Source organism: Henckelia pumila, chromosome 2, assembly GCF_033568475.1.
Source record: "Henckelia pumila isolate YLH828 chromosome 2, ASM3356847v2, whole genome shotgun sequence".
In the NCBI taxonomy this organism is placed as follows: domain Eukaryota; kingdom Viridiplantae; phylum Streptophyta; class Magnoliopsida; order Lamiales; family Gesneriaceae; genus Henckelia; species Henckelia pumila.
Window position 1 is genome coordinate 177809862 of NC_133121.1, and position 15075 is coordinate 177824936.

Consider the following 15075-nt stretch of genomic DNA (forward strand, 5'->3'; position numbering starts at 1 on the left):
AATGTTCAAACTTTTTTCGAGTCAAAATTATTTTGTTTGATAGTTCGCGATAATATAATATAATGATATAATAAATATACATACATTTCGAACTTTTACTTTCGAACCTTAATATCCGAGCAATAATTCGAATAGTTCATGAATAGATGCGAATATTTTGAACCGAACTCCAACTTAATTTTGAGCCGAGCTCGATCTAAACTATTTGAAATCTTCGAGCTCCAAATCGATATCGAACTCGAATATACTCAATTCAAGCTGAATTTAAGCCTTTATTTTTTACTATTATTCGACTCGACTCGACTCGATTCGATTAGTTAGCCTTCCATATCTTATCCAAATATATAATTTTTTTCAAGTCTTAGAGTAACTAATCTTGTATTACTAAAACCACACTTTCCATTTTCATAAAAAAAAATGCTATTAAATATATAGTAATGATGAAAAAACTCAAAAAAAACAGCAAAGAAAAATGCTTCAAGAACTCAACGACTACTCGAATTCTTTAAATAATACTTTTGGAACTCGATTAACAAATATTTGTTTAAGCCTCTCATATTCATCTATGGTTAAATTTCAACCAAATATCTCGGCTACCTCGCAAGAAACACAGCACCGCTCCGATCGCACATTTATTGAGGCTTTGGTAAGAAAGAAACAGAGAGAGTGATGAAAACATCGGGTGATGCATTACCATTTGTAACTAGAAACAAACCACTCCATCTTCAATCCGAGGACCCTCAACCTCTTCCTCCACCGTAATAAATTCTTCTGTCTCACCAAACCAAAACCCGAGTTTTTGTTGAGGAAAAAGCCACGATTTTTGGTTGAAAGATGGCGCGAATAAAGTCAGAAGCTTGAAATAAAAAGACACCCCTGAGAGAAAAAAGAGAAAAAGAAATTATTTTTGATCGGTTTCTCTTTCCTTTCTCAGCATTCGGTTGTCTTGTATGGAAGAATTTATGGCATTACGTCTCTTGAAAAAATACGAGGTATTGTGCTTCTCGCAGCTTGGAGGGTTGCCTTTAAAAGGGCGATTTTCGGGTCTTTTCTGGTGTTTTTATAGTGCAGAAAGAGGAGGCATTTCGAGGGTGAGAACTGAGCTAGAATCTTACTAAAGAATTATGATTGAGTGAGTGTAGAAGAAGAAGAAGAAGAAGAAGAAGAAGAAGAAGAAGAAGAAGAAGAAGAAAATGGAGAACATTTGCTGCCAAGAACCGAGGAAGTCTTTCAGGCAAGCGTTGGACGATATTGAGGCAAACGTTGAACATGCAAATGCTCTGTGAGTCTACATTTCGGCTACTTTGATCTGGGATTTTGACTATTTTGGTTTTGATGGTGACCCTTCTTTTCTTGGCATGCACGTTTGTACTTGATGTGTTGCTGTATCTTTATTATGTTGCTGAATATAGTGTGGTAATGAGCCGAGGGGTTAATGACACAGTGATTGAACTTGGGGATTTTTGTTCTGTTCTCTTCTGATGGCAAATCTTGGGTTAAAATTTTAGAAATTGTTGTTTTTCAAGCTGGTGGGGTATATGAGCCCAAGTGAAGTTTAACTATGTTTGTATTTAGTTTGATATGTGTTTTGACTCATCTGATTTTGTTTATTTTTCCAATTTCTTGATCTACAATTTCACATTGGCACCGCTAGTTGGAATGTGAGTTTACAGTTTTATTATTTGGTAAGTTACTTAGTTGAATGCAAAATTATTGATGAAAGCTCTCTTTTCTCTTGTTTCGAGCTTTGATCATCTGATTAGGACACATCCTTAGAGGCATGTGTTGCTAAATCTTTAAAGGAAAGAGGGTGTAAGAAATAAAATTTTGTCCAATTCTGTATTAGTATTCAAGCAGCTATAGCTTCCTTCAGTTCCCACAAATTATTCTGTTTACTAAGTACTCATTGCCTCTCCTGCCTTGCTTCTCCTCTCGTTTGTATTGTAGATCAGCATTTTTATTTACGCCTGGTCAAAATGCGGATCGGTGATTGAGACCTGTCATTCCTAATAGCCGCAATATTTCGAGGAACGACTTTCCTCTTACCTTCTCAGTAAATGCCCTTCCTTTTTTGGTCGGCGTTGGCTTCAGAAAAATGATACAGCCTAAATATAAAGTGGTAAAATTGACACAGGCATTCCAACAATAATCATAATATTAGGTTTGAGGAACATGCATGGAGTTCTGAAAAATGCATGAGAAAAAAAAAAAAAGCTTTATGTACCATAACATTATGAACATAGCTTATGTCTAGGATTGTCTTTGGGTGAGGATCTATGTCGTAGGGTTGGATGCTTTACATCGAGTCTTCCTTTGGTGTCAAATTCATATTTGTGAAATGGATGGGATTTGAACTATCACAATTAATGTGTTTGCTTTGTCTGCTGAATTTAAATCCGTTAATTGCGAATCTAGTTTTGTCGGCGCAAGTATCCGTTAATTGCGAATCTAGTTTTGTCGGAACCATTCTTGGGTGAATGGTGACGATTACTGGCGTCGACACTAGCAGTCAAAATTTGTTTATGCTCATTACATGTTTTGTTACATCGGTGTCATCTTTTTTTGTTTATGTTTCGATATAACAGTATAAATTATTCCTTTTCATGTCTACTTCATATTTGTGAAATGGACGGGAGTCGAATTGTGGCAATTAATGTGGTTGCTTTGTCAGCTGAAATATGATAATAGCGAATCTACTTTCGTCGGCGCCGTACTTGGATGAATCATGACGATTACTGGCTTAGACACTAGCTGTCAAAAATTTTGTAGTGCTCATTCCGTGTTCTGTTTCGTCAGCACCGTTATTTTTGTTTCGATATAGTAGCATGAATTCTTCCTATTGTGTCACCCCCATATTCGTGAAATGGATGGTAGTCGAATTGTCGTAATTAATGTGATTGATTTGTCTGCTGAATTTAAATCCGTTAGAAGCGAATCTTGTTTTGTCGGCGCTGTACTTGGGTGAATTATGACGATTACTGGCTTAGATGTTAGCTGTCAGAATTTGTCAATGTTCATTCCATGTTTTGTTACGTTAGCGGCTTAACGCTATCTCTTTTTGTTTCGATGGTATGACGTTGAAGTAGAAATAATGCCATGAATATTCACAGGGCTGCTGCAATTCCGAGAGCTAGGAGTGGTACTCGTCTGGAGATGAAACTGGTCTACAATGACATTGCACCCCTCCTTTTGCATTTAATACAATGGATGGAATGTTCTTGCTCGTGTATCTCGCCACGATATCTGAATCTTAGTTACATCCTTATTTGTAAGGTAAGACAGACGTTATTTGACGTTCTTCCATTTTCCAACATTATGTGTCACTGGTTGGTTAAAGCACGTAAAAACGTAAGCAAATTTGTTTCGAGTCGGTTCATTTTCCGTTTTATGTAGAACACTGTTTGATTTGCAAGCCTCTTGCATGCGCTTGTAGGTGTTCGAAGATGGAACTCCAAAAATTTCAACATGTGCGAGGAAAGCATCCATCAGTGACTTCTACGGTTGCCAACTTATCTGTTTGCTTACCTCGGAAAAATATTCAGTTTCAAGTATGCAGATATTTACAAGTTTCTTGAAAAACAAACTGTAGGTATTATATTACCGTTACTCGAGCAACTACATTCTGACATGGCGAAACTGGATGGCACTAATGCTGCTAATCTTGTCTCGGAAAGCACCAACAAGAAGAGACAGGAAAAGCGAGGTGAATCTTCGAGCTCAGATCCTCTGAAAGACGGGGAATGTGGAATATGCTTAGTTGCTCAGGCCGAAATCGTCTTGCCTGATTGCTACCATTCGATGTGCTCGAACTGCTACTATAAATGGTAAATAACACGATCTCTGTACATATTCCTGATGTTGATAAATGGCATCTCTTTTCTCTGCCTATATCCTCCATACTTTTCAGGATCTCGAGATCAGAATCCTGCCCCTTTTGCCGTGACAACCTAGAAGGGCTCGAGCCAACAGATTTATGGTACCTGACTAGCAAGGATGAAGTTGCAGACCCTGCGGCTATTTTCACGGAAGACTTGCAGAATTTCTTTCTTTATATCAAGAACCTCCCTAAAGTTGTGCCTGAGATTATGTTCCAGAAGTATTATGAATACTTGATATGACTCTGAATGCGATGAAGGATGTATAGGAAGCCGACCTTTAATGTACTATACATAGAGTACTGTCTGGTAAAGAAAGGTATCTCTAATGTTGTAATAACCACGCATAGTCTGTGCAGTGTTCGTAAACAAACATATCAATGTATCTAACTATAAAACAATTATATTATCTAAGTTGCACCTATATTTTGAATGTAATTTGAAATGCTCTTGCCAGTGTGTTTGCTATTAGGCCTGTAAGTTGCCATTGATCTTTAGATGCTTAGATAGCTGCCTTTCCGCAGTTCACGAATCACATGCACGGTGTTTTTTTGGTGACTGTAGACTCTTTGACTGCAAAACTTACCTGCAATAAGCCTGTGTGTTATATTTTATATAGGTATTGTTCTTGTAGTCCGAAGCAGTGAATAAATGGCAGGGGCGATGTGCATGCACTGTGGCAGATCGCCCGGGGCGTTCCCTTGCCTTTGTGCTTGGCGCTCGCGTGCTGTAAGCCTGTTATAGAGGACCATCCCGTGGCTCCACCTTCGATGTAGCTGAAGAGGAGAAACATTTCAAACCTAAAATCCTGGATTCGAGGGTGACAATGCTCGTGGTGTTGGCAAGCTTGATCAAACTGTATTAATGCCCAAAGCACTCTAGCAACTCTTGGGTCATTCAAACCGAGTTGGTCTAAGATTTGATCGAGATTAGATAAACCAAAAGCCCCAATAAAGATTTGACAAAAGTTTGATACCAAATGCCTCTCTATAGGAGGCTCGGCTCAACCTTACACCTTCTCCCTCGGAACCTCTCAAGTTCTTGATGTTTACCCATGCAAAGTCACCAAAGTGTCACACAAATCGATGTATAGATCGTTCATCGTTCAGATAACTTCATAAATTCAAATCTACTAAATATATATTTCCATCAATGAACGAAAACTTCACTTCACTTGCAAAATTCAGCATCATTTATCAAATTAATCAACAAGATATTATGTTCAAGAAAAGCTTTGATTCAAGAAAAAGAGTACAATTACAGGCAATCCATACTCATACAAACTATTTTTATACACTTTTTCTCAAGATCTCATCTTGTTGATCTGGTTCAGAGCTGGTTGCAAGATATTGTACAGCACCCAAAGAATCGCAGGTGTGATGACGAACAACAGCAGCTGGCCCCTGCTGTCGGACACGGCTTCTCCAATCACGGTCATCTCGCCGGATGCGGCGGAGGCGTCCGCCGGGTGGAAGAGCCCGGTCGCGGCAAGCCCTCCAAGCCCGATCCCGAAGATCACCACTTTGGAGCTGTTCATCTTGTTGAGCTGATTGAGCGCCGGCTGCAAGATGTTGTAGAGAACCCAGAGTATAGCAGGGATGATCGGGATCAAAAGGGCCAAGCCACGGTTGTCCCCGTCGGCTATCTCCGCCAGCTGCTGGACAGCGAGGGCCGGCTCCACGGCGGAGAGGGAGGAGAATATGGCTCCGGCGAGGGCGGTCCCGGTGAGCGCCGCGGTGTTCTCCGGCAGCTTGGGGAGCTTCTGCAGGGAGAGAAGAGAGACGGCCGGCTTCGCGGGCTTGCAGAAGGGGTTGAAGGCCTTAGTGGTGTGGCATTTGGCGCCGAGCATCGCCATTGTTGTAGCCATTGTAGCTGCCGCCATTGTCGAGTGATTCTTCTGCTCTTTTGGCCAAAGATTGGAATAGTGGAATGCTCAAGATTTTGCAGTTCTTTGAGAATTTTTGTGGCCGGATGAAGCCAAAGGGAGGAAATTTGAGGACCAATGAGAGTGTGACAGCTGGATTCTAACTCTTATCCAAAGGTTGGGAGCCCTAAAATATATACCTCATATTAGATTATCCCACTATTGTTTTCTTATCACAAACAATTCTTTCTCATCTTCATATGTTTTCTTCTAAAAAATATCTTGATATTTTGTTCATGGCAAAATGATAATTTTACTCCGGGGTGTATTAGGGTCGAATGTTTTTAGTCACGTAACTTTTTATATTTAACTGCGTTACGATTAATGTTAGTCATTATCGTGTAAATCATGTAATTAATAAATTAAGAACTGATATCATTGTCGAGTTTTTAAAGTTATGTTGTTAAACACTCGTGCATATCACGAGGTAATTTTCATAATCTCGTAATTATAAAAAAATTTAACAGTGATAGTAGTTAATTATCAATCACATGATGATAAATAAAATTGATCGTGAGAACATAGTAGTTCAATTGGTTTACCAAAAATTTCAATCCGAAAAAATGTCTCCTAAGGTTGATATTTAGCCGATTTAAAATATAATTATATGACACAATAAAAATATGAGATTTATTTTTATATGACTTATAGTGTTATTCATGTGAAAAATAAAAAAATTGAACGTATTTCATCGAGATACTTGGTATTGGAGGATAACATCTCAAGTCGAGATGTAGCATTTTTGTAAATTGAGGGTGAATTGATTGTTTGAATATGATTATTTTCAATTATTTTTGTCATTCATTCATGTAAATGGAGGAATTGAGGGTGAATTGATTGTTTGAATATGATTATTTTCAATTATTTTTTGTCATTCATTCATGTAAATGGAGGGTGAATATAAGTAAGTGGCTATTACTATTTACTCATGCATGTATAATAAAAAAAAAATCTTATAAGACTGTCTTTGTAATGGGTTAGGTGTGTCTCACTGCTTCTGACTCATCTGACCTTCTGTTCTGGGGGCTCAGGCCCTTCTCCTCATCTGGCTGGGAGAGTTTTTTTCCCTCCTAGGGATCGAACTTATACCACCAGGCTTAAGTAAAAATTCTTTTGATCCCTGGTACCACTTGATCTGGTACCACTTGGAGAAGGCCATGAGTATGGTCCTGTCCTAGAGCAGAAGGCCAGATGGGCCAGAAGCAGTGGGACGCACCCAGCTCATTACATAAAAGAGCGCCCTTTAATGTTCTTAATTTATTATTTTTGTGTTATTTTGTACTAAGAGCAAGTTTTATTACCTTGGAAAAAAAATCGGGCTAAAAATGCTAATTTTTATCACATTTGAAATTGCTAAGATGGAATTTTGAAAGAAAGACCAATAAAGAAGAAGTCATGAAACAAGGCGTGGACACACCGGAAATTGAAGCAGTGAAACCAGAAGAGGATTTCGCACATGGCGTGGACACGAATTATGACAACTGCACCAGCTAAAATTGCATTAATAAGAGCTCGAAAATTTAGAAAAAATATCATATTTTAGGAGCCCTAATTATGGTATTCAATCTTTGGAAAACTTTTGAAAATAAGATAATATTATTGGGATAAGGAGTTTTATTCCAAAAAAACTCTAGATTTCCTTAGTGATAGACTTTATCTTTGATTATATTTTTATTTTATTTTGGGGCTCTTTTTTGGACTTTAATCTCATGCTTAAACGTGAAACACATAAAAAAGCCGCCAGAGTCTTTTTCTACTCCATAACCTTATTTTTCATCTTTTGAATTTTCATGGAGATTATGAAGCCAACTATGTTGGTTAAGATTCTATTTCTGATTCAAGAGATATTTTATTTTATTTCAATTTTATCACTGTGAGATTTTGTGTTTACAATAATATTCTCATTTTTTTAAGTATTTATTGATTTATGTTTTATTGTTATAAAAGATGCATGCCAATTAGAGTGATTAATTAATTTGATTTGTGTCTTTCTATTGCTATCCATGAATTCAGTGATCCGTAATTGTAATGAACGATTGGTACTTAAGTAGCGATATATTAGGTGTGTTGTGCTATCATAACATATTTGATCTAGATAAATCAATGAAAATGAATTTATCAATTGCAATTATCTCGATTGTTAGATTTTCAGGATTAACTGTTTTCTCAAAGCAAAAAAGCTATTTTTAATCAATATATGAAACACTATCGTGCCAGTTGATTATTGATAAGTTTTGATTGGATGTTGGGTTTGGTCAATTAAATTAGAAAAACATAAGAATTTTAGTAGCTATCCCTATTATCTTAATTGCTAGAAACTGCATGAATAAATTATTTGTTGGCGGATAAATAGTGATACAATTGAATATTGGAATCTCTTGAATCAGAGTTTGGTAAAATTGAATTTTATAATTCATCAATTATTTATTTCTCATTTGATATTTTATTTATTTATCATTATTATAAAATACTAAAAATCCCCCTTTTTTAACTCCTCGAAAGAGATAAATCCCCATTTTCTATGGATTCGATTCTGCTCATCATTACACTCATTTTATTTGGGAGTAGAAATTTAAGTTTTGGTAGCTCGATAACAGCCCATCACAAATCACTCACACACATCAGATAAACATGTAGAGGACTGCAAGCAAGATCAAACATAGAATGATTTTTATAAGCTTCAGACATTGACCTCAAGTTTCACACATTCAACTATCTCAGTTAACCTAAAAATATTTTATGTCTTACTATATATAATAATGCGTCAATCGTTCAAAGTAATTAATTTTATAACTTTAATAGATAGACAAAAATGTCTCTAATTTCTGTTAGGATCGGGTTGGGGAAAAATACACAAGTTTAAAAATAATTTGAGCTACAATAGCTCGGTTCTTGAAATATTGAACATCGATGAATTAAATCGAGTTTTATTTTTAAACCAAGCGGAAGATACTCAAAACTCATTCGTAGAAACCTATTAACATTTTGTAAATCATTTGAAGAAGATGCAAGTTGAAATGATGACAACAGTTTAGTTGAAACATTTTATCAAACACTTTAAATGCAATATTTTGGTATATGAAGAACACATAAAATACTTCAACAACGCATCTTAAAAACAGTAGCAAAAGTAAAGTAAATGTGATAATTAATAAAGAGACACTCATTTGTTTATTGATGTTCGGATCTCAATCTCCTACGACACCCTTTCTTCCTCCTCGGAAGGATAGTACTAGAAGACTTTGATTTATATAACTCATTTGTACAAACCTACTCCAAGAACTTACCTACTGTCTATCTTAGAACTCCTAGTCACTCGATTGTAGGTCGCAACCTCACAATTCGCATAATATTTAGCGTCTTTTATGTCAAGAATAAAAACACAATCTTTAATGTCTTTGTGTTAAGACTCTCACTCAATTAATCATTCAAAACACATCTCTTGTATGTGTGAAAGTGAGCTCTCTTCAACTGATATACAAAAATATTGAACATAGAAGAGTGTTCTGTAAACTGAGTTTGGTGTGAATAGGGATGGCATACCGTACCGTACCGTACCAAAAATCTCATACCATATACCGTACCGAAAATTACGGTATAAAAAAATGTATACCGATATCGTACCGAAATTTTTGATATACCAAAAATTGGTATACCGAAATTTTTGGTACATATAAATAGCATATCGATTATATCGAAATTTTACGGTATACCGATATACCATTTTATACATAAAAAAATCATATATTTTTTTTAAAAAAATTAAATTTATTGTTTATAAATATTATATATTTTTATTTTTTAAAAATAATTTTCGGTATTTCGGTATACCTTTATATACCGAAATTTTGAAATGTCATACCGTTACCATACCGAAAAATTCGGTATCGATACCGTACCGTACCGAAATTTTTGGTATACCAAAAATTCGGTAAATTCGGTATTTTTTCGGTACGATATCTTCGGTATTTCGACATTTCGATATTTTTTTCCCATCCCTAGGTGTGAAGGAGTTGGCTGTGAATGCTCATCTTTCTTCTTGTTCTTCACACCTTGAGCTTTGCTCTTAACTTAGCTGATAAGCTGCTTAGCTGTCCTCTACATTTGAATCCCCATTCAAATGCTTTTATTTGATCTCAAGATGTTGTATTTATAGACTCCAATAATGATATATCCGTTAAACACAGATATAGAGTTGTTAGAAGATTTTTGTACTGTTCGAGTGCAACTGAACTTTGGAGCGTAACTGACTTTTGGTGCGAAATTGAACTTGGAGCTCAACTGAACTTAGGTGCGAAACTAAAACTAAAGTATTGTAGTACTTTAGGTACTGTAGCATTTGAGCAAACCTCAGTTTGATAGCAGTTGAACAAGCTTCAGTTTGGTAGTAGTTGAGCAAGTTAAACTAAATTGCTAAATTAGATGTAGTTTGGCATGATCCGTTGATACCTGGGCATAATGACGAACATAAAAGTTGTATCCCCTTGTCTTGGCTTTCCATAACATCAAGAATCACTCAATTTGAATTTTAAATGAGAGAGTTAAGTTCAAAATACCAGACCTGCTCTAAAACAGTTGAACACAAAAACAGTCGAGTGAATATGCTTCAGTTGAGTGTTATATCTCTTGATTCGTTGATTCTGGGCAAAGTGATAAACATGAAGGTTGTATCATTTATCTTAGCTTTCCATGAAATCAAGAATCACTCCATTTCAAGTTGATAGAAGAGAGATATGCTCAAAATACCAGACTATGTCATAAATTCTGCTATGCGGAATTTCAGTTCTGAACCAAAAATATCAATGCAGTTTAGCAGCTCCTTATACTTCGATTCAGACTTCGACTTGTGAATATGATTTGTAGATCATTGTCTTAGATTTCTAACGCATGATGAATAGTTCTTTTTGGATAACCGAGCTACAAGATATGGCCTAAATACCAGAATTGCTAGAGGTCAACTGCTTTTGTTTTCTTGCTCGACTGATCCAATTCATTTTGGTCTTGAGACGTCAGTTTGATCTAGATAACATCCATTTTTTTCCAACTGACGTGAAATATAATATGTTCCAAAGTGAGTCTTCTATGCAGTCATCTTGGCGATTAATCATTTTCATCATTGAGCTGTAAAATATCATCGAAATACTAGAGCTCACCAGAAATCCAGTTTGGCCAAATTTCAGTTGGCTTCCATCTTGAATTAACTTCACACTAGAGTAAATATATTAGATACACAATAACAATTTTTGTTTCACAACCCAACAATTTCATATTTCAATAAATTTTTTATTTACCACTTATAAATATCCTCGTTCATATTTATTTTTTCTAATTTAAAAATAACAAAAATATTAATTTATATTTGAATGTAACATAGATTATTTATGCACATAAACATGAATTTTTTTATTACGTGGGCGGCCGCTATTTTTCAGTACGCACTGGATAAACCCCTGGACTAACACAAAAACCTGCAAACTACGCTAGCCAGGTAAACCGCACTAGGCAAGCCCTGTGCGACTGGCTAGTCCAAGGCATTGATAGGGGAATCGAACTCCTAACTTTTGGCCAAAAGTTCACCTACTCCACCAAATTAAAATTTTTGTGTGCGTATATATTACTGGTGTATATATGATGTCACGATGAACATGACAATATAAGTCTCATAGCAATATAAAACTACAAGCCACGAGTTGCGCCCACAAGGGCATAGGCGAGTTGGTAAGGCCTGAGGTGACGTGGAAAAAAATTTCCCAGCGTTGCGGGTTCGATCCTCGTGTGGAGCATATTCCCTGCTGAAATATTGTGGGGATATGCTCTGGGGATTGGGCCATGTGCTCCCTCCTTCAGGTCCCTGCCGCTCGTGCACATCCCTCGATTTACCCTCCGTATGAGTCAATGGGTCTCTGACTCATGTGAAATAGGGTCCCTTCGGGGTCAACCCTTTTTTTACAAGCCACGAGTTGCAATTTTATTTGGCCCAAAGAGCCATTTTGGCCCAGTATAAATTACGGGTATCCAATTTTCGAATTGAATTGCAAAGTTAAAAAAAAACATACATTAGAATGGTAAAAGAAAAAAAATATGTATTCTTAATAAAAAAAAACAAAACAAAAAGATATATATTTGATAATATTCATTAATTTATTCAAAAATACTTTTAACTAATAACTCAATATATTGAACACAACAAGACCACGAATATAATTAATAACCCACGATGTCCTCCCTATGAATCGATTCAAAAGAAGAACGAGCCAGCAACTGCGGCCGCAACGCCGAAAACAGTGGCGGATTCTAGCGCAACGACACCGCTAGTAGGCGAGGGGGCAGGGGTGGTGGCAGTTGGGACGTCGGGGAAGGCACCATCGGGAACAGGCCCGCCAACGGGTGCTGCATCAACGCCGCCAGCACTGTTACCAACCACGGTCTCGTCAAATGGGTCGGGTGCATCCCCGGTATTGGCGGCTGGTGCAGCTGCGCCGGAGGAGGCCGAGGCCGTCCCCACGGCGGTGAAGAAGATCAGAGCAATGACGAAAAGTGCTTGTCGTGCCATTTTTTTTTTATTTTTTGAATGAATGTACGTTTTCTTGGGGTTGGTTTTCTATTTGGTGTGAAGGAAGGGTTAATATAGGGAGAATGGGTGGTGTTTGAATATGGGGTGGTCATGCAATGTACTCTTCGAAGCCTTTGACATTGCTATATTCTCTATGAAACCACAAATATAACAAAGGAATTTGTAGTCACAATTTTTCTTAACTAGGTAACTAAATATAAATAAACTAAAGAAATCAAAATAATTAAGGCCTCTAATTATTATTAATATCCTTATATAATTTAGAGTGATGCTACATGTACAATGAAATTTGTACAACAAATCTTACAACACAAAAAATTCAATACAAAAATTTAATTTATCAAAATCTCACGATACATTAAATACAAAATCTTGCAATAAAATAGCAAAATCTCACCATATTATTGTTGTAAATATCGTTGTACACGATTTGTTGTACTTCTAGTATTTTTTTATAATATATTATATATATTCCAGTTTTTTTTGTGATCGATGTGATGAAATGATTTTATGTGAATATTTAATCATATCGCAAAATTTTTAAAAAGTCCAAATTAATAACGATAGGTCATATCATGACATACAAATCAAACAAATATCAAATACATAACATGTAAATCGATCATATCGTGAATTCGTGATATATATCGAAAACATAGCATGTAATAAAAGATATGTAATTCATTTTTTAAAAAAACGATATGTAATTCACATAAATGTTCGTAGGCATACATATACAGCAGTGGCGTACCTAGGATTTTCAATCAAGAGGGACGAATTTAATAAATTTATAAAATTAATACTACACAAACTATATATATAATAAATGTCATATATTAACTTCATATGTTTTTACAATAACACACACCGAAATTTCATACTTCAAAAATGCTGAATAATCCCTTCATTATCATTTGTATGTCTCAAACAAACATCGCGCCCAATACATGGTAGCAAACAATCATTTAATTTAACAATATATCATCTCACAACCTAATACAAAGTGATGTTTTTATAATTTTCATGGTTGAAAACACACTCTCTACAGTTGCAACGGGTAATAATACTGTTAGATTTAAAAGTAAATATGTTACCAAATGATATAATTGATTTTCTTTGATTGAATTATTTTTTTAGCAAGCTCGCTAATCCGCGCAACTTTATAGAACTAATTGTCGTTTCACATGTAAAGTTATGAAATTGGTGCTAAGATGCATTAACTATAGACTTACATCCATAAACATCGGCCCGAGCCTACGCTTCTCAGGAATGAGGAATGCACCGAAAGAGAAGTCTGATGGATATACCTTAGCAAAATGAAGCAATTTTCCCTTATCACGTTCACATCAAAAGGCTTTTCCCTTTCTTTAAAAATATATGGAACAAAATACAAAGCATAATGTCAAATTTATTAAAGTCTAAAATAAAGTTATTCTTATCTTATTCAATATAAAAGTTCATCGTAATCAATATAAAATTAAATTAATATTTTAGATATATATTATAAGCATAGTACTAAGTTTTTTTTTAAAAAATAAAAATTAAAGGAGGCAGTTGCATGATTAAATTTATATTTAAAAATGAATATTATGTATATAGTACTAAATTTTTTTAAAATTTCAGGGGGACGGTCGCACCCTTTTGAAACCATATAGGTCCGTCACTGTCATATACGTACACACATCATCATTCATGCTTAAAAAATAATATTGTACTATATACATACCTCGCTCGAGCTTGATGGCTTGACATCACTCGTCATGTTCACCTCGAGGACATTTGACTCTTTGTTTGAACAATTAGGAAGCTGAGACGGAGCTAATGTTTTTTAATAGTAATTTTAACATTATGTCTCATTTTAATTTAGTCCAAACCTCTCACAATCTCACTGATTCTTAAACATGGATTTCTTTAATTTAATAATTAAATTTATTTTTATAAAAACTACTAATCCACCTGCTGATCTAAAGATACAATTGTTCGATAAAAGTTATAAGAACTAATTTTTATATTTATTTTAATAGTATTTTGAAAAGTAACAATAATTAAATTATACTCACTCTAATAAAATTTTATGAGTCCGTCCCTGTTAATGAGTTTCTATCAAGAATTCAACATAATAGCCTAATTATACCAGAAAATTTAATGGGGGCTGAAGGCCCATGGTTAATTATTGCACAAACTAGTTAAGTACTAGTAAAATATTTCATTTGCTTGATAAAGTTTTGAAAGTCATTAAAAAATAATACTCAAAAGTGGGAAGGTAAATAGGATTTATTCCATTTTACATGATATTGTGTTCATTAAATTATATATAATAAATCATATCTGATTTTTCACGTTGTCCAATACCTAACTACAAATGACCATTTTCAGGGTAGGATCGGACTGACCGGTAGGAGGCATAATTTTTTTTCCTAAAGAGATAAAATATTATATAGAAAAATTCTCATGAGATCATCACACGGTTTAGTTTTGTGAGACGAATCTCCTTTCGACCCAGCTCAGAACAAAATAACACATTTCACTCTATGTATGAATCGAGTTACTCATCTCACAGATATAGATACGTAAGAACGTTTTTCATAAAACTTACCTTTTATAATTATACAAAGGAAGTTTTAAAATATACAAAAAATATTACAAATATTTGTTCCTAAAAGTACTCAAATATCCTCGTATGATATTTTTAATGAGGGATT

General features: G+C 35.2%; 2 protein-coding genes across 2 annotated transcripts; one reads left to right on the forward strand and one right to left on the reverse strand.

The window, feature by feature from the left end:
* Positions 1-631: 631 nt before the first annotated feature.
* On the forward strand, positions 632-4118 carry LOC140879031 (E3 ubiquitin-protein ligase AIRP2-like). Its single transcript, XM_073282665.1, has 5 exons — positions 632-1282; positions 3111-3273; positions 3434-3500; positions 3590-3824; positions 3908-4118. The coding sequence occupies exons 1-5, from the start codon at positions 1194-1196 to the stop codon at positions 4116-4118; spliced, it is 765 nt and encodes a 254-aa protein (XP_073138766.1). The 5' UTR covers positions 632-1193.
* Positions 4119-5091: 973 nt separating this feature from the next.
* Positions 5092-5826, reverse strand: LOC140883753 (photosystem II reaction center proteins PsbY, chloroplastic). Its single transcript, XM_073290339.1, has one exon. The coding sequence runs from the start codon at positions 5755-5757 to the stop codon at positions 5179-5181; it is 579 nt and encodes a 192-aa protein (XP_073146440.1). The 5' UTR covers positions 5758-5826; the 3' UTR covers positions 5092-5178.
* Between the last annotated feature and the right edge of the window lie 9249 nt (positions 5827-15075).